The sequence below is a fragment of the Rhodamnia argentea genome, chromosome 8 (genome assembly GCF_020921035.1).
Source record: "Rhodamnia argentea isolate NSW1041297 chromosome 8, ASM2092103v1, whole genome shotgun sequence".
Taxonomy (NCBI): domain Eukaryota; kingdom Viridiplantae; phylum Streptophyta; class Magnoliopsida; order Myrtales; family Myrtaceae; genus Rhodamnia; species Rhodamnia argentea.
In genome coordinates this window covers 8,428,687-8,447,788 of record NC_063157.1, presented here as the reverse complement: position 1 = coordinate 8,447,788, position 19,102 = coordinate 8,428,687, and the positions used below count along the sequence as shown (strand labels likewise).

General features: G+C 44.0%; 3 protein-coding genes, 2 non-coding genes and 1 pseudogene across 13 annotated transcripts; 2 read left to right on the top strand and 4 right to left on the bottom strand.

Moving 5' to 3' along the window:
* Positions 1-1,411: 1,411 nt before the first annotated feature.
* Positions 1,412-5,266, top strand: LOC115736607 (protein NRT1/ PTR FAMILY 8.1-like). 4 transcript variants are annotated; one of them, XM_048284058.1, is made up of 5 exons: positions 1,412-1,510; positions 2,578-2,769; positions 2,861-3,078; positions 3,274-3,827; positions 4,148-5,266. In XM_048284058.1, the coding sequence occupies exons 2-5, from the start codon at positions 2,664-2,666 to the stop codon at positions 4,980-4,982; spliced, it is 1,713 nt and encodes a 570-aa protein (XP_048140015.1). In that variant the 5' UTR covers positions 1,412-1,510; positions 2,578-2,663; the 3' UTR covers positions 4,983-5,266. The 4 variants fall into 4 exon arrangements, with proteins under 4 accessions (XP_048140015.1, XP_030524241.1, XP_030524239.1 ...); XM_030668381.2 differs by lacking the exon at positions 1,412-1,510 and adding an exon at positions 2,015-2,121; XM_030668379.2 differs by lacking the exon at positions 1,412-1,510 and adding an exon at positions 2,036-2,139.
* On the top strand, positions 1,499-17,251 carry LOC115736606 (protein NRT1/ PTR FAMILY 8.1-like). Of its 6 annotated transcripts, none has more exons than XM_048284053.1 (6): positions 1,499-1,539; positions 2,578-2,623; positions 14,607-14,756; positions 14,850-15,067; positions 15,262-15,815; positions 16,201-17,251. In XM_048284053.1, exons 3-6 carry the CDS (start codon positions 14,651-14,653, stop codon positions 17,033-17,035), a joined length of 1,713 nt encoding a protein of 570 aa, XP_048140010.1. In that variant the 5' UTR covers positions 1,499-1,539; positions 2,578-2,623; positions 14,607-14,650; the 3' UTR covers positions 17,036-17,251. The 6 variants fall into 6 exon arrangements, with proteins under 6 accessions (XP_048140010.1, XP_048140008.1, XP_048140011.1 ...); XM_048284054.1 differs by lacking the exon at positions 1,499-1,539 and adding an exon at positions 2,320-2,366; XM_048284051.1 differs by lacking the exons at positions 1,499-1,539; positions 2,578-2,623 and adding an exon at positions 2,017-2,139 and having other exon boundaries at positions 14,243-14,756.
* LOC125316265 lies at positions 8,515-9,895 on the bottom strand. Its single transcript, XM_048284275.1, has 3 exons — positions 9,681-9,895; positions 9,119-9,637; positions 8,515-8,911 (listed from the first exon to the last, which is right to left on the bottom strand). Exons 1-3 carry the CDS (start codon positions 9,893-9,895, stop codon positions 8,515-8,517), a joined length of 1,131 nt encoding a protein of 376 aa, XP_048140232.1.
* LOC115736832 lies at positions 10,369-10,564 on the bottom strand. The gene has a single exon (XR_004014950.2). It is a non-coding gene; the product is annotated as a U2 spliceosomal RNA (small nuclear RNA).
* A 320-nt stretch (positions 17,252-17,571) lies between the features above and the next one.
* Positions 17,572-17,743, bottom strand: LOC115736819 (annotated as a pseudogene).
* Positions 17,744-18,676: 933 nt separating this feature from the next.
* On the bottom strand, positions 18,677-18,795 carry LOC115736822. Its single transcript, XR_004014940.1, has one exon. It is a non-coding gene; the product is annotated as a U5 spliceosomal RNA (small nuclear RNA).
* Positions 18,796-19,102: the final 307 nt, after the last annotated feature.

Here is a 19,102-nt window from a genome sequence, read left to right as displayed (position 1 = left end):
ATCTCATAAGATGGTCCAAAACCACAGGAGAGGAGCACATCCCACATCAACATCGTGGCCCCGATCTCAAATTCCGCCGATTCTCTTGGCCTTTTTTGCTCGGTTGAATATTCAAGAAAATCACAATTGGACTAAGTCAAAAATCGCAAAATCTATGTACGTCTATCGAGTGTGTGAATGAATCAGTTTATACAGTGTGAAAGCCGTTTAAAAATTGCGACTAAGGTGTTAAAGCTAGGAGATGACCCAGAGAATTTCCGACTTCATTTTCCAAGTTACAAACATATTATTGATTGGACGGGATAATGGCACGCACTATTCCCGAACTTTAGCCCATTGTATAACGTGATTCATGAATTTTTAGTTTATTCGATACGATTTCTAAACTTTAGCCCAACGTGCAACGTCATATTCGGATTTTTTTTGGAGCTAAAATTAAAGATCAAGTTACATTTTAGATTAAAATTATATAATTTGTTTCATGTTTCGACTTTCCTTGCTTTGACAGAGACAGAGGCGAGAGGTGGACAAGTCCACAGAGACATGGTTTGCCTTTTTTTTTTTCTGCGGTCCAAAACGACATCGTCCTCAACCCTCAGACAGGTCCAAAAGGAGCGCGCCCGACTTTCACCGGCCGCTTCTTCATCGTCTGGTCTGACTTTCACCGGCGGAACTATGCAAAGTTCCGCCCAGATTGGTCCCCCCCCTGCTCGTTGTCCGAACATGGATCACGCATCAACGGTGGATCGCGCGTTCGCTCGGGAGCTCGAATCGTATCGCACGAGCTTTCCAAACACGACACGCTCTCGCACCAATCCACCGGATCAGCCAACGAGTGTTTTTTTTTTTGTTTTCCTCCTTTTCTTCGTCTCTCTCTTCTTCTTTTTTTCTTTGGCCCTCGGAAACATCAAGAAATGAGCCAACGGAATCCAAATTGGGTTAGAATTTTCTCTGGGCATTTTTTTTTTTTTATTGGCAAGAAAGTGACCTAGTTGATGGAATCCGAAATGATGACGGCGACAAGGGCAAACAGAATAATGGTGGTGGTATCTTTAGCGGTCCAAATCTCAAATTTCAAAATATTAATATTTTCTCGTGTTCACACGATGCAAAATAATAATAATTAATAATAATTAATAATTATAGCAATTCATGTCTTAAATCCGTATGAGTCCAAAAGATTCATTCCTGAACAGCCGTTTCTACAGGTCCACACAGCTATCATCCTAAGGTGAGAAAAGGGTCGCATCAATGGTAAGCCAGACGTCACGGAGAGGCAATGTGAAATGAAGTATTAAAAGATAATGCGGAAAGGCACATTGCTCGGGAAAGCAAAGCTGACTTGTCTGCGAGCGCGAGCAAAACGGTCTGCGCTTATAAAGCTCCTTCCCTCGTTCACAACGCTGGTGGGGCGATTCAAAACGACCACCGTCTTGTTCGCTCTCCCCGTCGCAGGAGAATCTCCGGCCGCTGATGAGCATTCCTCTCTCTCTCTCTGTCTGAGCACCGTGCAACGCGACGACGAAGCTCGACGTGCGGGTAAGATTCGAGTCTTCTCCATGGGCTGCTCTGTCTTTGCTTCACTTTTGAGCTCGAGACCATGACCTCGCCAAGCGTTTCGGTTTTTTTCCGTTTCGCTGTTTTCTTCTTATGGGCGAGCTGTTGGTCGAGAGTTGCAGGTCCTGTGAGCAAATGAGCTGCGCTGTCTTGCGTCAGTCGTGGACAGTCAAGGACTCGTGGGTTGACTTCCCCGTTCTTGAGCTTCGAGTTCTGTGAGCGCTCGTGCGTCATTCCCAGCCACATCTTGAGCTGATCACTGTAGCTGGGTTGAACCAGTGGGTTGAATTGTGCGGGCGCACTCTTGATTAGCCGACTTTCACGATCACACGGAAGTTCCTTCGCGCTGCAAACTCTTGAAAGAGTAGTAAAAGATCGACAATACTTGTGCTGACTGGATTGTGCTCCATTAGCCCAATCGCCATTGTTTAGAAAGTCAAGTTAGAGCGTCTGATCTTCATCATCCCCTTTATGTGGCCACAAATGCTCGTCACAAGCATCGGGAGTTAGGGTGCTAGTATAGAGCAGCAATTGAGCTCGCTCGCTCGCCAAATTGTGATATTGGTTTTGAAGATTCTCGTGGTATTATTTACTTCTAGTCGATTATTTATGCAGGCTCGACTTGTGATTATGTCGGGCTTAGTTAGTTATTTACACTTGTTAAACTGGATTGGATTTGAATAACTATTTGCATTCTGCCAGGTCTGCCTCTGAAGTTGTAGTACTTTGCTGTTTTGCTTCATGAGTGATGGTGCTGTTTACTGGTCCATTTCCAAGATTAGGACTGGGATTAAGTAATATATAAGCCGGTGCGGTAGACCGGACACAAATAAATTTTTACATCACAAATCCACCTTAAAAAGAGCATAAATTTTCATTCCCTTAGTGAATTTTGAAATGGTGATCCTGACCGCAGTTCTTGATTTGTTGCTTTCTCGCAAATGGAACTTAAAGTGATTTCGCCTTTGTGGAGATATGAAGGCAGAAAGACTTTATGTGAATCGTGCTTCTCTACTGCAGCCTGAAGACATTATAGCTTCAGCAACCATTTGTCGAGAAGCCAAATCGAGACGAATCGAAGCATAGACGAGAAGTGCCAAAACCACATGGGGGAAGACGATGTCTACACGAAAGATGGAACGGTGGACTACAAAGGCGACCCTGCCAACAAAGAGAAAACTGGAACGTGGAAGGCCTGCCCCTTTATTCTAGGTACTTCTCACAACCACTTCCTTAAAGAGCTCAATTGAACATTATTATTCACAGAAAGAATATGCTTATGTTATCTTTGTCTTGTCAATAGGCAATGAATGTTGTGAAAGGCTGGCATACTATGGCATGAGCACCAATCTGGTGCTTTACTTTAAGCTCCGATTGCATCAACACAGTACGACCGCTTCTAACAATGTTTCAAACTGGGGAGGAACGTGCTACATCACTCCTTTGATTGGAGCTTTTATCGCCGATGCCTATCTTGGGAGATATTGGACTATAGCATGCTTCTCAATTATCTATGTTTTTGTAAGTGACATTACATATCTTTCCTCTCCTGAGTACTTGATAATCAACCTGCACATTTTGTCTGCACAAATTGGGGGTTCCGCATTTCTTTGTTGTACATTCACAAAGATATCTCACCAACTAGAACCAATAGCATACTGTTTACAATCAACTAAGATTCAGCAAGGTTTACTTATTATATATCATTATACACAGGGGATGACACTGCTGACGCTCTCGGCATCAGTCACTGGACTAAAGCCGAGCTGTACAGGGAAAGATAATTGTCATGCTACGAATATCCAAAGTGCGGTGTGCTTTATAGCACTCTATCTCATAGCCCTGGGGACTGGAGGGATCAAGCCTTGTGTCTCATCCTACGGAGCCGATCAATTTGACGATGCTGATGAGGCTGAGAAGAAACGCAAGGGTTCTTTCTTCAACTGGTTTTATTTCTCAATCAATATAGGCGCACTCATTGCTTCCTCTGTTTTGGTCTATATACAAGACAATGTGGGTTGGGGATTGGGTTTCGGCATTCCAGCGGCTACAATGGCAATTGCAGTATGTACTTTCTTTTCGGGCACGCGCCTTTATCGTAACCAAAAACCTGGAGGGAGCCCCCTCACACGCCTCTGTCAGGTGGTGGTGGCATCCTTCAAAAAATATCGAGTGGAAGTACCTGCTGACAAGTCTCTACTGTACGAGACGGCAGATGCCGAGTCTTCAATCAAAGGAAGCCGCAAGCTTGATCATACCCAAGATTTGAGGTTAGAGCTTCAAATTGCGTTTGTGTGAATGCACTGTTCAACCATGCTTAGATCAGGATTCCTCAATTTATTCAGATTAAATTAGTCGGTCACCTGAGTTGGTCGAAAGTGAGCAGTTCCAACGTGTTTCTTAATCATCCAGCACAATTTCATGATTGTTAGTTCCAAGGTTATACTGCTGTTTACAAGAGAGTTAGGATACAAATTTTAACTCTCATCCATTACTGTTTAATTATGTTAGGATACTTTACATTTCAAGAAATCCTTCAGCACACTCGCTTGTCCTAACATTACTTTCTTCACATTTTCTAACCCTGCAGTTTCTTTGACAAAGCTGCTGTGGAAACACAAACCGATCACATTAAGGAACCCGTGACTCCATGGAGGCTGTGCACCGTCACCCAAGTGGAGGAGTTAAAGGCAATAATACGGCTGCTTCCTGTATGGGCCACCGGAATCATCTTTGCTACTGTGTACAACCAGATGAGTACCTTGTTTGTTTTACAAGGCTATACTATGGACCCTCATGTTGGAAACTCTAGTTTCAAAATTCCAGCAGCCTCTCTCGCCATCTTCGACACCCTCAGTGTCCTATTCTGGGTCCCTATATATGACCGCATCATTATTCCAGTGGCAAGGCGATTCACGGGTCACAAAAGCGGTTTAACCCAACTGCAAAGAATGGGGATCGGCCTCTTCATATCCATCTTCGCCATGATATCGGCAGCAATACTAGAGGTGGTTAGACTTAAGATGGTAAGGAGGCATGACTACTACAATTATGAGTACGTACCGATGTCAATATTCTGGCAGGTCCCCCAGTACTTCCTCATCGGTTGTGCAGAAGTGTTCACCTTCATCGGGCAATTGGAGTTCTTCTACGAACAAGCGCCCGATGCCATGAGGAGCATGTGCTCTGCTCTCCAGCTCACCACAAATGCACTCGGAAACTACTTGAGCTCGCTCCTTGTGACTATTGTCACAAGAATTAGTACGAGACACGGGAAGCTGGGATGGATACCGGACAATCTGAACTACGGTCACCTCCAATACTTCTTTTGGCTCTTGGCGGTCCTCAGCGTGATCAACTTGGGAGCTTTTCTCTTGATAGCGAGGTGGTACACATATAAGAAGGCGGTGGGGACGCTCCGTTGAAAGTACGGTAGTGTCTCTTCCAGTCCAAGAACTTGTTTCCACAGTGACGTCATCTTTGTTTGCGACTTTAACAGATGTCTTGATAGGCATCTGCTTCTGCTGGTTCAAGCTAAAAGATTGGCCTGCTTAAAGTGCATAGTCTCTACTTTCTGTTGTGTGCATGAGAGAACAATTCTGTGCAGGTTCCCGATCGCTTCACGTCTGTGTCATTGTGTAATCTAAGAAACAAAAATGGAAGTGAAAGAAAAAGTATAACGCAATCTATTTTCTCGTGGTTCTTTTCACGTTGGATTGAGCTAAAGTGCCAGGCAAAAATTGCTTTTCCCTCCAAAAGTCCTAGTTGCTCAGCCTTTTCTATGCTTTAACGTAAGTTGGGTTCGTGCCGTAACAATAATTCAAATGTTTTTGAGGCGTCAGTCCTGGGGAGGACCCGACAACAGACGACACGAAACAACGATCAGTTTTTTCTGTCCTTGCACGAGCAGACCTTGTGCATCTTCAAGCCTCGACCCTCGACCCCCAATCCTAAACCCAACATTTGCTAATTGAGTGAAAAACAAGAGACCCGTCAATATGTTCTTGGTCTATACATGGAACAAGAAGAACCATATTGAAGAATCACAAGTGAAAGCTGTTGTTTTCTCAAAGAACAAAAAGAAGAATTGACAGCAAAAGCTATGTATTTGCAGCAAGTAGAATGTATGGAAAGGAAAAACTACTTCACTTTATTCAGAAAACTGAAAAATACTTAAGTACATACTACAACTTTGTTTGTTGCCCACTAAACACACGTTACCCACTAAGCAACAGATTGCTTGATCCATAAAAATCTGCAACAAACTAACAAAATAAATCTGCAACAAACTAATAGAATAAATCTGCAACAAACTAACAGAATAGATGACATGCAACTAAACGACCCTACAAAATAGGACTCTAACAAACCGACTCAACAGAAAATAGATCGTGCAACCTTGATGCATCAACACTCTCCTCCTGGATCAAGTGCTGCACACTCCTAACTTTGCCCCGAGAAGTTCGAATCGACCAACATGAAACGACTTAGTGAATATATCTGCAATTTGATTTTCTGAACTGCAAGACACCAGGTTCACCTCTCCAGCCTTTTGCACTTCTCTCAAGAAGAAATACCCGACCTTAAAATGCTTTGTTTTTCCATGAAATACTGGATTACGTGAAATGGCCAGAGTAGCTTGATTGTCCACAAATACTTCTATGCCTTCTTCTTGCACCAAATGCAGATCATCCATCGCCTTCTTCAACCATAATGCTTGATTCACAGCCGCAATAGCTGCAATAAACTCAGCTTCATAGCTTGATTGTGCTACTATTTCCCGCTTCTTTGAACACCAGGAAAAGCATGCCGACCCAAATGTAAAGCAATAACCTGAAGTGCTCCTCATATCATCCACTCGATCCCGCCCATCATTATCGAATACCCACCCGCAACTTAAACTCCCGAATTTTGCGGAACTTAATTCCATATGAAAGAGTACCTTTCAAGTACCTCAACACCCTCTTTGCAGCTATCTTATGCAACCGACTTGCACAATTAAGAAATCTAGACAAGACACTTACAAGAAACATGATGTCCGGCCTAGTTGCAGTGAGATACATTAGACAAACGATCAAACTTCTATAAACTCTTTCATCTGCAGGTTCTGATCCATCCTTCTTTTGAAACTTTTCCTTCCGACCCATTGGAGTACTCATACTCTTGCACTCCTCCATGTTGAATCTCTTCAGGATCTCCTTCAAGTACTTCTTCCGACGGATAAAAATTTCATTCCGAGTCCGCCTAATCTCCATCCCTAGAAAATATGACATCTCACCAAGATCAGTCATTTCAAACATCTTCATCATCTCTTGCTTAAATGCAATAATCTGAGCACTATTATTTCCTGTCACCAGCATATCATCTACATAAAGAGACACCACCACTAAGTCGGATACTAACCTCTTAACATATAGAGTGGATTCACTAAGACTTTTCTTGAAACCTAGACCCAGCAAGTGCTCATCCATCTTACTATACCATGCTCTGGGAGCTTGCCTCAAGCCATAGAGAGCCTTTTTCAACAAATAAACTTTCTCCTCCCGGCCTGGTGTGACAAAACCTTCCGGCTGCTCAACATAAATCTCCTCCCGCAATACTCCATTCAAAAAAGCAGATTTCACATCTAACCGATACACCTTCCATCCTTGTTGAGCTGCCAAAGCAAGAGTCATTCTAATTGTATCTAATCTTGCAACAGGAGCAAAGGTTTCCGAGAAATCAACTCCCCAAACCTGTGCATATCCCTTCACCACCAACCTGGCCTTATGCTTATTCACCGAGCCATCGGGATTGAGTTTGGTCCCGAAAACCCATTTTACTCCAATTACCTTCCCGTCTTCGGGCCTCTCCACTAGCTCCCATGTCTGGTTCTTTTCTATCATAGTCAACTCTTCCTTCATTGCATTCATCCACTTCTGATCACTTTTAGCTTCCTCATAACCAGCAGGTTCCAAAACAGCCACAATACACCTCTGATATATATCGCCGTAGATCTAGTACCTCTAACTGGAACATCATCTACCACTGGTCGTTCCAAGTGAGACCTCCTTGTGCTTCCCTTGTAACTCATCTGTCCAGCCCCATTGCTCATCTTCTAGGAATTGAACATCCCTACTAGTGATCACCTTCCCCGTTTGTGGTTGAAAGATCCTGTAGGCTTTTGACACTAAACTATAGCCAACAAAGATTCCAGGTTCAGCTTTTCTCCCCACTTGTCTCTCTTGATGTGTGGAATATGAGAAAAACACGCACAACCAAACACCTTCAAATTTCTTAGAATTGGCTTGACACCAAACCAAGCTTCAAAGGGAGTTTTCTTCTCCAATACCCTTGTAGGCAGCCTATTCAGCAAAAAAACTGTTGTGTTTGTCGCTTCTGCCCAAAATTCTTTTGCGTGATTCTTCTCATGCAGCAGACACCTAGTCATCTCCATAATGGTTCTATTCTTCCTCTCATTTACTCCATTTTGCTGTGGAGAGTAGGGAGCGGTAAGCTGATGCTCAATTCCAGCCTCTTCACAGAAAGAATTAAACCTCTGCAAGGTGTATTCTGTTCCATTATCAGATCCGATGACCCGAATCTTACAACCACTTTGGTTCTCAACCCATCTTTTAAACTTCAGAAATACCTCAGCAACTTCTGACTTTTGCTTCATGAAGTAAATCCAGCACATTCCGGTATAATCATCAATGAAAATAATGAAATACCTGTTGCCATTTAGTGAAGGAGTCACTTGTGGACCACAGAGATCTATATGAATCACCTGCAGTTTCTCTGTAGCTCTCCAAGTGGATTCCTTGAAGGGAAGTCTTGTCTGTTTGTCCACCAAACAAGCCTTGCACTTTGTGATTTGCTCCTCCAGGCTTGGTAACCCGGTTGCCATTTCATTCCTTTGAATGAACAAAGACGCCTTTGTGATGAAAGTGCCCCAGCCTCTTGTGCCATATCTCCGAATCAACGGCCGGGCACTTGAATGCCACTTGCTTTTTCTCGAGAGGATTCAGAGAAAAAACTCTTCTGTTGCATCTTTATCTTGAACAGCTCCCGACCACCGGAGTCAAAGATTAAACACTTCCCCTCTTCAAATATCACCTTAAATCCCTTTTCTACCAACTGTCCCACACTCAGCAAATTCCGATCAATCTCGTGCACATACATCACATCAGAAACCAGCTTAGTTCCCTCACAACTCTCTATTGCTACAGTCCCTTTACCTTTTACTTCTAAGTACTCCCCATTCCCAATCCTCACTCTTGACTTCAATGACTTATCAAGATCTATAAATAACTTTTCATCACTTGTCATGTGGTTTGTGCAACCACTATCAACAAGCCAACTTTCACATGGAGTACTAGAAGAGAAACAAGAGGCAACAAACAGTTGATCTACCTCTTGTTGGGTTGCGGCATGTGCCTCACCTTGCTATTGATCTCCCTTCTCTTTGCAAAACTTCTCAATGTGTCCAAGCTTATGACATTTTCTGCACTTTACATCCGGCCTCTTCCAACACCTAAAGTGCGGATGATTCTGTTTTCCACAAGGTCGACATGAGGAATACCTTCCCCAATTGTTCTTGGAGTTACCCGCACTGTTCTCTCTTGCAGCAGCTTCCGAACCACTACTGCCATTCCATTTCTTCCCTTTCCACTTCTTGCCTTTCCCTCCTACATTCCGTTGTTCTTTGGCCTGCAAAGCTCCTTCCGTACTTCCTTCCAAACTCATTAACCTCCTCTGCTCTTGTGCTTGCAGAGCACTAAGCAATTCTGCCAACTTGATTTGAGACAAATCCTTGGTATTCTCCAAAGAGGCAATGGTTGCCTCAAACCTTTTGGGCAAAGAGACAAGAATTTTCTGCACTAGCTTATTATCGTAGAGGTCGGTGTCTAGAACTCTTGCCTGATTTGCAATGCTTGTCAACTTATCAGAATACTCCTTAATTGTCTCAGACTCCTTCATCCGCAGCCTCTCGAATTCTGTGATCAGATTTAGCCCCTTCATGCTTCTGATCCTCTCATCTCCTTGATACTCGGCTTTGAGGAAGTCCCAGATAGCTTTGGCTGATTCACAAGCCATAATTCTGCTGAAAATAGCAGGTGAGACAAAGAAGATATAAACAAGACTTTGCCTTTGCCTTCCTTGTTGTCCTCTCCTTGTGAAGCTTGATCTGATTGATGGTTGGATTGTCGGGAAGGGGAGCAACTTCATAATCTTGTTCCACAGCTTCCCAAAAATCACAACCTTCTAGATAGGCTTGCATTCTCACTGCCCAGGCTTGATAATTTTCTCCATCAAACACCGGTGGAGTCATTGAAAAAACACTCGATCCTGTCTCCATCTTGCCTTCGTCTTCTATGGATGCGTACACTCCTCTCAATCAATCTCACAAGTCACTCACGGCCCCTTAAGATCAAGAAGGCTCTGATACCAATGTTGTTTTCTCAAAGAACAAAAAGAAGAATTGACAGCAAAAGCTATGTATTTGCAGCAAGTAGAACGTATGGAAAGGAAAAACTACTTCACTTTATTCGAAAAACTGAAAAATACTTAAGTACATACTAAAACTTTGTTTGTTGCCCACTAAACACACGTTACCCACTAAGCAACAGATTGCTTGATCCAAAAAAATCTGCAACAAACTAACAAAATAAATCCGCAACAAACTAATAGAATAAATCCGCAACAAACTAACGGAATAGATAACATGCAACTAAACGACCCTACAAAATAGGACTCTAACAAACCGACTCAACAGAAAATAGATCGTGCAGCCTTGATGCATCAACAAAAGCAAAATTCAACTAGGCTTGGGTGGGGTGCGCCGTGCAAGGGCCGTAGTGTGACGCCGGAGCTACACACGAGAGGCCCAGAAGCAAGCCACCGTAGCAGCCTCTCCCCCTACAAAAATTAATTTAATATCATGTGGACCGATGGCCCACGTATCGGATATTAAACCGATAAGAACAGATACTACACTTGATCTTAACCAAAAGGCCGAGAAAGGTATGCTTTGAAAGGCCGCCTCGCCTCCTATTTTGTCGCCCGCTCCGGTCCGTGACTCTTTTAGCGTTCCCTATGTGGGACTCCTCCTTTTCATGGTTTTTATTCGCAAGAAAGAAGAACAATAGCAGAGTCAGAAGACTCGTGAAAGCATCGGTGGAGTTGAGATGAGAGAGGACCGAGAACACGTCCGTTCGGCTAATGATTTTGGTTCGTAGTTCGAATCCAATCCTTACCAAGAAAGATGTTGCAGTCAGTTGGCTTAGAAAAGCAACCGATCTGTGTGTTGTCTGTTGGTGGCAGTGGAACAGCAATCCATCCGTTTACCGATGAGACAGAGAACAGAGGGGAAAACTCGAAAAAACTAGAAACGCAAGGCTTTGTGTGAAGCAAGAATCCATCGTCCTATTACGCCTGCTCTTCTGTTATTACCCCCGCAAGAGAGCCAAAGAGATGATAAAATACCGCCGATTAAACCGAACCGGTGTTGGTTCATTGAATGGTTCCATTTGTTCCGCATTTTGAAGCTGGAACTAGTCCGGTGATATCGTTGGTTTGAAGCTAATAGTTCGGTTTTCGGACTTGAGAGTTGCAAGGATTGCGAGCGCACGGTCACCGTCCTTTAGTGGACTATAACATATGGGGATAGTCACATATTTCTCTTCCTCTGAGCCCGGACATTGCTAAAGGTGTTGGCTACTTTTCAGCAAGGGTAAACTTCACAAACAGGCTCCTACAACCGCAAGTGGTCGCACATGTACCCGGTTAGGGGGAGAGGGTAATATTATTTGGCGATCGGCGGTGCGGTGTTGGGGTTTAGGTCAGGTCGCTTGAAAGATGATTGAGGCTCGAAGACTAACCCAGCAGCAGAGCCGAGAACTCAAGGAACCGAGAACTTGGAGACAGCCGCCATGTGAGACATACACATGTGTTAGGGGCCATTTGTCTTAATATTCCTGCTTACTTTAATTGAAATCGTTATTTACCGTTTTACGGATTAATCTAATAAGATTAAGGATAATTAATCAATTTAATATGGGTTGGTTAGTGTGGACCGAGTTAGATTCAGCCCATTATGAAAGGACTCGCGGCTTGAAACTCTATAAATAGCGCTCAAGTCCCTCATTTACCCTCCGACGCATAAATGAACTCACATAAAGGAAGAACACACCCACTCGTGAGTAACACTCTCATTCGGCCAGTGTTTTGGAGAGGAAATAGAGGAGAAGCATTTGGGTTCTGAACAAAGTTAGCGCGAGACGATTACCGGTGAATGTCAAGATTTTCAGCCTATTTTGTGCGTGTTTCTTCCGTAAATTTTAGTTTTGATCACATAGCCGAATAAATCTTTTTTAGAAGACCATTCAGAGTGGTTGTATGCCACTAGAGGACGCCAGGAGTTAGCCCAAGCATTGTCACGTGCTCGTGCAAGTGAAATGTCACTTCTGTTGGCCGTTGTCAACGGTTGTGGTGACATATATCCGGTGAAAATCATAAGGTACGTGTATACCTTGATTAAAGGTTAGGGGCATTTAATTATTAGCCTTGAATATATGTCTTGTTATACATAAAGTAAAGTTAACCATAAGGACAATGCATATGTAGGTTCGTTGAAAACACAAAGAATATTTTCTAGTGGCATATCAAGTTTTGTGATACATAAGGAGAGAGAATGTAACCGACAAAGGGGATGACACGTAAATAATCACTATTTTGTAAGGTATTATCCATTTCCATATTACCATATTAAATCCATATCAATAGAGTTAAAGGCATTCGTGATCATGTAAGTCTCTGTGTCTATTGATGCAATTACAGCCATGATACAATGCTTGAGGCTTTATGGGGTTGGATTGATTATCAAGAATATCTCTAGACCAGCATAAAGGTGCGTACATACAAGACGATTACAATTAATATAGCCAAAGTGGGAGAATGTAAGAATTTTTCTAAATGAGCTTACATTTATTGAAATTGTTATTTACCGTTTTACGAGTTGGTCTAATAAGACAAGATATAAGGATTCGTAATCGATTTAATATGGGTTGGCTAGTATGGGTTGAGTTAAACCCGGCCCATGATGAAGGGGCCATGGCTGAAAACTTGATAAATAGCGCTCAATTTCCTCCTCTACCCTTTGACGCACAAGTGAACTCACACAAAGGAAGAACACACCCCGTTCGTGAGTGGCACTCTAATTCGGCCAGTGTGTGTTTCAAAGAGAGAATAACGGGGAAGCGCTTGGGTTCCGAATGGCCCCCGTTCCGTATTGAGTTTCGATGGATTTCAAATAAGGTGCGCACCATTCCTCTCTTCTATCACGTAGTATTTGATATTTTCTGCTTACGTGCCATATTGGTGGCTTACATTCCTTACTTTGACAGAGACGAGGTGAGAGGTGGAAGAGTCCACAGAGACATGGTGTTGCAGTTTTTCTCCTGTCCACAACGACATCATCGTCAATCCTCAGACAGGTCCAAAAGGAGCGCCCGGACTTACCGGCCACTCTTCATTGTCTGCTCTGCCCTCGTCGTTTTCATGGACTGTACGATGTTCCGCCGAGATTGGTCCCTCCCCTGCTCGTTTTCCGAGCATGAATCACGCATCAACGGTGGATCGCCCGCTCGACAATGGAAACCAGACGTCACGGAGAAGCAATGCGCAAGCGATTGGCTAAATTTACCTTGTATCATAAATTTCATAACGACAAAATAGATTATAAGAAAAGAGCGGACATGAAAAATTAAAAGATAATGCTAAACGGCCATTGCTTGGGAAGAGCTAACTGTCCGCGAGCTCGAGTAAAACGGTCTGAGCTTGTGAAGCTCCCTCGTTCCCAAAGCTGGGTGGGCGATTCAAAACGACCACCGTCTTCTTCAGCTATCTCCGTCGCAGGAGAATCTCCGGCCGCTGATGAGCATTCCCCTCTCCCCGTCTCTCTCTGAGCACCGGAAGAAGCCGACGCACAGGCAAGATTGAAGCCTCGCCATGGGCTGCTCTATCTTTGTTTCACTTTCGAGCTTGAGACGATGACCTCGCCAAGCGTTTCAGTTTTTTTTTTTTTTTGTTCTGTTCTGGCTGTTCTCTTCTTCGGCGAGCTGTTGGTCGAGAGTTGCAGGTCCTGTAAGCAAATGAGATGCGTCAGTCATGGTCAGTCAGTCAAGGACTCGTGGGTTGACTTTCCGGTTGTTGAGCTTTGAGTTCTGCGAGCGCTCGTGGGTCGTTCCCGCCCACATCTTGTGCTGATCACTGTAACTGGGTTCAACCAGCGGGATGAATTGTGTGGGCGCGCTCTTGATTAGCCCACTTTCACGATCACACGGAAGTTCCTTCGCGCTGCAAACTCTTGAGAGATCTACAATACTTGCGCTGACTGGATTGTGCTCCATTAGCCCAATCGCCATTGTTTAGAAAGTCAAGTTAGAGAGTCTGATCTTCATCATCCCCTTTGTGTGGCCACAAATGCTCGTCACAAGCATCGGGAGTTAGGGTGCTAGTATAGAGCAGCAATTGAGCTCGCTCGCTCGCTCGCCAAATTGTGATATTGGTTTTGAAGATTCTCGTGGTATTATTTACTTCGACTCGGTTATTTATGCAGGCTCGACTCGTGATTATGTCGGGCTTAGTTAGTTATTTACACTTGTTATGCTGGATTGGATTGGGACATCTATTTGCATTCTGCCAGATCTGCCTCTGAAGTTGTAGTACTTTGCTGCTTTGTTTCATGAGTGATGGTGCTGTTTGCTGGTCCATTTCCAAGATTAGAATCGGGATTAAGAAACATATGAGCTGGTGCGATAGACCGGAAAAGAATATATTTTGACTTCACGAGTCCATCCACCTTAAAAACAGCATAGTTTTTCAACCACTTAGTGAAATTTGAAATGGCGAACCTGACCACAGTTTGTCGATTTGTCGCTCTTTCACAAATGTAACTTTAGTAATTTCGCCTTTGTGGAGAAATGAAGGCAGAAAGGCTTTATGTGAATCGTGCTACTCTACTGCAGCCTGAAGACATTATAGCTTCCTCGACCACTTGGCGGGAAGCCAAATTGAGACAAATCAACGCAAAGACGAGAATCGCCAAAACCACATGGCAGAAGAAGATGTTTACACGAATGATGGAACGGTGGACTACAAAGGCGACCCGGCCAACAAAAAGAAAACCGGAACATGGAAGGCCTGCCCTTTTATTCTAGGTACTTCTCACAACCACTTCCATAAAGAGCTCAAGTGAACCTTATTATTCACAGAAGGGATATATGCTTATGTTATCTTTGACTTATCAATAGGCAATGAATGTTGTGAAAGGCTGGCATACTATGGCATGCGCTCCAATCTGGTGCTTTACTTTAAGCTCCGCTTGCATCAACACAGTACGACCGCTTCTAACAATGTTTCAAACTGGGGAGGAACGTGCTACATCACTCCTTTGATTGGAGCTTTTATCGCCGATGCCTATCTTGGGAGATATTGGACTATAGCAATCTTCTCGATTATCTATGTTTTCGTAAGTGACACTACATGTCTTTCCTCTTCTGAGTACTTGATAATCAACCTGCACAGTTTGTGCTTCACAAATTAGGGGTTCCGCATTTCTTTGTTCAACATTCACATAGATATCTTACCAACTAGAACCAATAGCATACTGTTTACAATCAACTAAGATTCAGCAAGGTTTACTTATTATATCATGATTCACAGGGGATGACACTGCTGACGCTGTCGGCTTCAGTCCCGGGACTAAAGCCGAGCTGTACGGCAAAAGATAATTGCCATGCTACGGACATACAAAGTGCAGTGTGCTTTATAGCACTCTATCTCATAGCCCTAGGGACTGGAGGGATCAAGCCTTGTGTCTCATCCTATGGAGCCGATCAATTTGACGATGCTGATGAGGTCGAGAAGAAGCACAAGGGTTCTTTCTTCAACTGGTTTTATTTATCAATCAATATAGGCGCGCTCATTGCGGGCTCTGTTTTGGTCTATATACAAGACAATGTGGGTTGGGGGTTGGGTTTCGGCATTCCAGCAGCTGCTATGGTAATCGCAGTATGTACTCTCTTTTCGGGCACGCGCCTTTTTCGTAACCAAAAACCCGGAGGGAGCCCCCTCACGCGCCTCTGTCAGGTGGTGGTGGCGTCCTTCAGAAAATATCGAGTGGAAGTACCGGCTGACAAGTCTCTACTGTATGAGACTGCAGATGCCGAGTCTTCAATCAAAGGAAGCCGCAAGCATGATCACACCCAAGATTTGAGGTTAGTGCCTCAAATTGCAGTTGTGTGATTGCACTGTTCAATCAAACTTTGATCAGGATTCCTCAGTTCATTCTGGTTAAATTAGTCAGTCACCTGAGTTGGTTGAAAGTGAGCAGTCCCAACGTATTTCTCAATCGTGCAGCACATACTGTATCAATTGCATGATTGTTAGTTCCAAGGTTATGCTGCTGTTTATGTGAGACAATTAGGGTACAAATACTAACTCGATTCCACACGAAAGAGAAGAAAATAGAACTCCAATCTGCAACCCTCAAGAGAGTATGGTGAAATTTAATTTCCGAATTGGCTCTACTTTACTCCAAGAAATCCTTCAGCACACTTGCTTGTCCTAACGATAGTTTCTTTGCATTTTCTTAATCTGCAGTTTCTTCGACAAGGCTGCTGTGGAAACACCAACCGACCGCATTAAGGAACCCGTGAATCCATGGAGGCTGTGCACCGTCACCCAAGTGGAGGAGTTGAAGGCGATCATACGACTGCTTCCTATATGGGCAACCGGAATCGTCTTTGCTACTGTGTGCAACCAGATGGGTACTTTATTTGTTTTACAAGGCTATACTATGGACCCTCATGTTGGAAACTCCAGCTTCAAGATTCCAGCAGCCTCTCTCTCCATCTTTGACACCCTGAGCGTCATATTCTGGGTCCCTATATACGACCGCGTCATTGTTCCAGTGGCGAGGAGATTCACGGGTCACAAAAGCGGCTTAACCCAACTGCAGAGAATGGGGATCGGTCTCTTCATATCCATCTTCGCCATGATATCGGCAGCAATACTAGAGGTGATTAGGCTAAAGATGGTAAGGAGGCATGACTACTACAATTACAAGTACGTACCGATGTCGATATTCTGGCAGGTCCCCCCGTACTTCCTTATCGGTTGTGCGGAAGTGTTCACGTTCATTGGCCAATTGGAGTTTTTCTACGAGCAAGCGCCCGATGCCATGAGGAGCACGTGCTCCGCTCTCTCGCTCACAACAAATGCACTCGGGAGCTACTTGAGCTCTCTCCTGGTGACTATTGTCACGAGTATTAGTACAAGACACGGGAGGCTGGGATGGATACCGGACAATCTGAACTACGGTCACCTCCATTACTTCTTTTGGCTGTTGACGGTCCTCAGCGTGCTCAACTTGGGAGCTTATCTCTTGGTAGCAAGGTGGTACACGTACAAGAGGGCAGTGGGAACGCTCCGATGAAAGTGCCGGTCTCTTCCCAGTCCAAAAACTTATTTCGCACGGTCATCTCAGTTTGTTTGCGACTTTAAAAGATGTCTTGGTCGGCATCTGCTTCGTTGGTTCAAGCTAAAAGAATGGCCTGCTTGAGGTACGTAGTTTCTACTTTCCATAGTGCGCATGAAAGAACAATCCTGTGCAGGTTGCCAGTTGCTTCGTTGTCATTGTGTAATCTAAGAATCTATTTTCTCGTGTTTTCTTCTCAAGTTGTATTGAGCTAGAGTGCCAGGCAAAAATTGCTTTTCCCTCCAAAAGTCCTAGTTGCTCGGCCTTTTCTATGCTTTAACGTAAGTTGCGTTCATGTCGTAACAATTATTCAAATGTTTTTGAGGCATCAGTCCTGGGGAGGACCCAACAACAGACGACACGAAACAACGACCAGAGAATGTTTTTTATGTCCTTGCACGAGCAGACCTCGACCCGTCAGTATGTTTTCGGTCTATACATGCAACAAAACGAAGCATGTTGAATGTTGGAAGGCAAAATTCAACTGGGCTTGGGTGGGGTGCGCCAGGCAAGGGCTGTAGTGCAACGCCCGAGCGACGCGCAATAGGCCCAGTAGCAAGCTACCGTGGCGGCCTCTCCATGTGGACCGATGGCCCACGTATCAGATATTAAACTGATAAGAACAGATACTACACTTGATCTTAGCCAAAAGGCCGAGAAAGGTATGCTTTCGTACGTCTCCTGGCCTCCTCCTTTGTTTCATGCTCTGGTGCGTGATACCTTTCGGACGCCCAATGTGGGACTCAGCTTCAGTGTTTCACGGTCCCAGAAAAGAAGAAGAATTAATGGCAGACTTTGGAAGGCTCGTGGAGAAAAACCTGCAGTGGCTTAATGATTTTGATTCGGAGTTCGAATCCAATCCTTACCAAGAAAGTTTTCGCAGTCACTTGGCTTGGAGAAACCACGATCAAATCTGTGCCAGCGAACGAGTGAAAACTCTTGACCAAAACTAGAAACGCAAGCCTTGGTGTGAAGCAAGAATCCATGGTGCGAAGCAAGAATCCATGGTGCTAATACTCCTGCTCTTTCGTTCTTACGAATCTTACCCATGCGAGACAGCCCAAGAGACAGATAAAACACCATTCTATACACGAATGAGTGAAGCCGATTAAACTGAACCGGAGTTGGCTTCATTGAATGGCGCCTTATGTTGTGCATTTTGACGCTTGAACTGGTCTCAGTGACAACGTTGTCTTTGAAGCCAATGGTCCAGTTTCCGGATCTGAGAGTTGCAAGGATTGCGAGCGCACGGTCACGCTTCTTTAGTCAACATATGGAGATAAGTCACATATTTCCTCTTCCTCTGAGCCCGACATTGCCACAGGTGTTGGCTTCTGGGTAAACTCCATAAACAGGCTCCTACGACTCCTCTTTCAGACCAAAAAAAAAAAAAAATAGAAGTAGTCAGTAGTCACATATACGCGGTTAGTGAAAGACGGTAAATATTATTTGGCGATCGGCAGTGCCGTGTTAGGTTTGAAGAGAGCATTGCTGGTAATAAGGTACGTAGTCGCCAGAACCTTTTGAGGAGGACAGCACCCAAGTGAGACATTACATGTTTAAGAGGCTGAGAAATCGTTTCAACTTTCAATTTTAGGAGCTCCCTCAATTTGAGGAAGCCCCTCCAAAAATAGGCGTATGCCATTTATTGTGACGAGCACACGGTATTCTTTAGTAAAAGGCGAAAGAATAGTTCGCTCTGTGCTCATCACATGGCTGCGTGATTTCTCCAATCCTGCGACCTCGTGTTTTGTCGCTGGCCTTGCTGCCCATGTTCTTGCCTCACATCCTGTGTGGGACGTTCCTTAAAGAACCACTAGTGGAAGAAGCTCTTTTCATTACTTTTGCGCTTCTTCGTATCTTATAGCTACTCACCTATAATAGAACGTCTTTGCATTATTCGTTAAATGACATGTCGTTTTTTTCATTTAAATTAAGGGTGGGAAATTATTCTGTCTACGCCGCCAAACTCATTTTTCGAAATCCCTATTTCATGTGAGCCCAAGTTATTTGGTCCAATTTTTT

Excerpts from the sequence above, each read along its gene's own strand:
- LOC125316265 (XM_048284275.1), bottom strand. The coding sequence starts at position 9,895 with ATGGAGACAGGATCGAGTGTTTTTTCAATGACTCCACCGGTGTTTGAT. Across the intron at positions 9,638-9,680 it reads ACAAGGAAGGCAAAGGCAAA|AATTATGGCTTGTGAATCAG; the intron begins GTCTTGTTTATA and ends TATTTTCAGCAG. Across the intron at positions 8,912-9,118 it reads TCCAAGAACAATTGGGGAAG|TACTCCATGTGAAAGTTGGC; the intron begins GTATTCCTCATG and ends TTTCTCTTCTAG.
- LOC115736607 (XM_048284058.1), top strand. The coding sequence starts at position 2,664 with ATGGGGGAAGACGATGTCTACACGAAAGATGGAACGGTGGACTACAAA. Across the intron at positions 2,770-2,860 it reads GGCCTGCCCCTTTATTCTAG|GCAATGAATGTTGTGAAAGG; the intron begins GTACTTCTCACA and ends TCTTGTCAATAG. Across the intron at positions 3,079-3,273 it reads TCTCAATTATCTATGTTTTT|GGGATGACACTGCTGACGCT; the intron begins GTAAGTGACATT and ends CATTATACACAG.
- LOC115736606 (XM_048284053.1), top strand. The coding sequence starts at position 14,651 with ATGGCAGAAGAAGATGTTTACACGAATGATGGAACGGTGGACTACAAA. Across the intron at positions 14,757-14,849 it reads GGCCTGCCCTTTTATTCTAG|GCAATGAATGTTGTGAAAGG; the intron begins GTACTTCTCACA and ends ACTTATCAATAG. Across the intron at positions 15,816-16,200 it reads GATCACACCCAAGATTTGAG|TTTCTTCGACAAGGCTGCTG; the intron begins GTTAGTGCCTCA and ends CTTAATCTGCAG.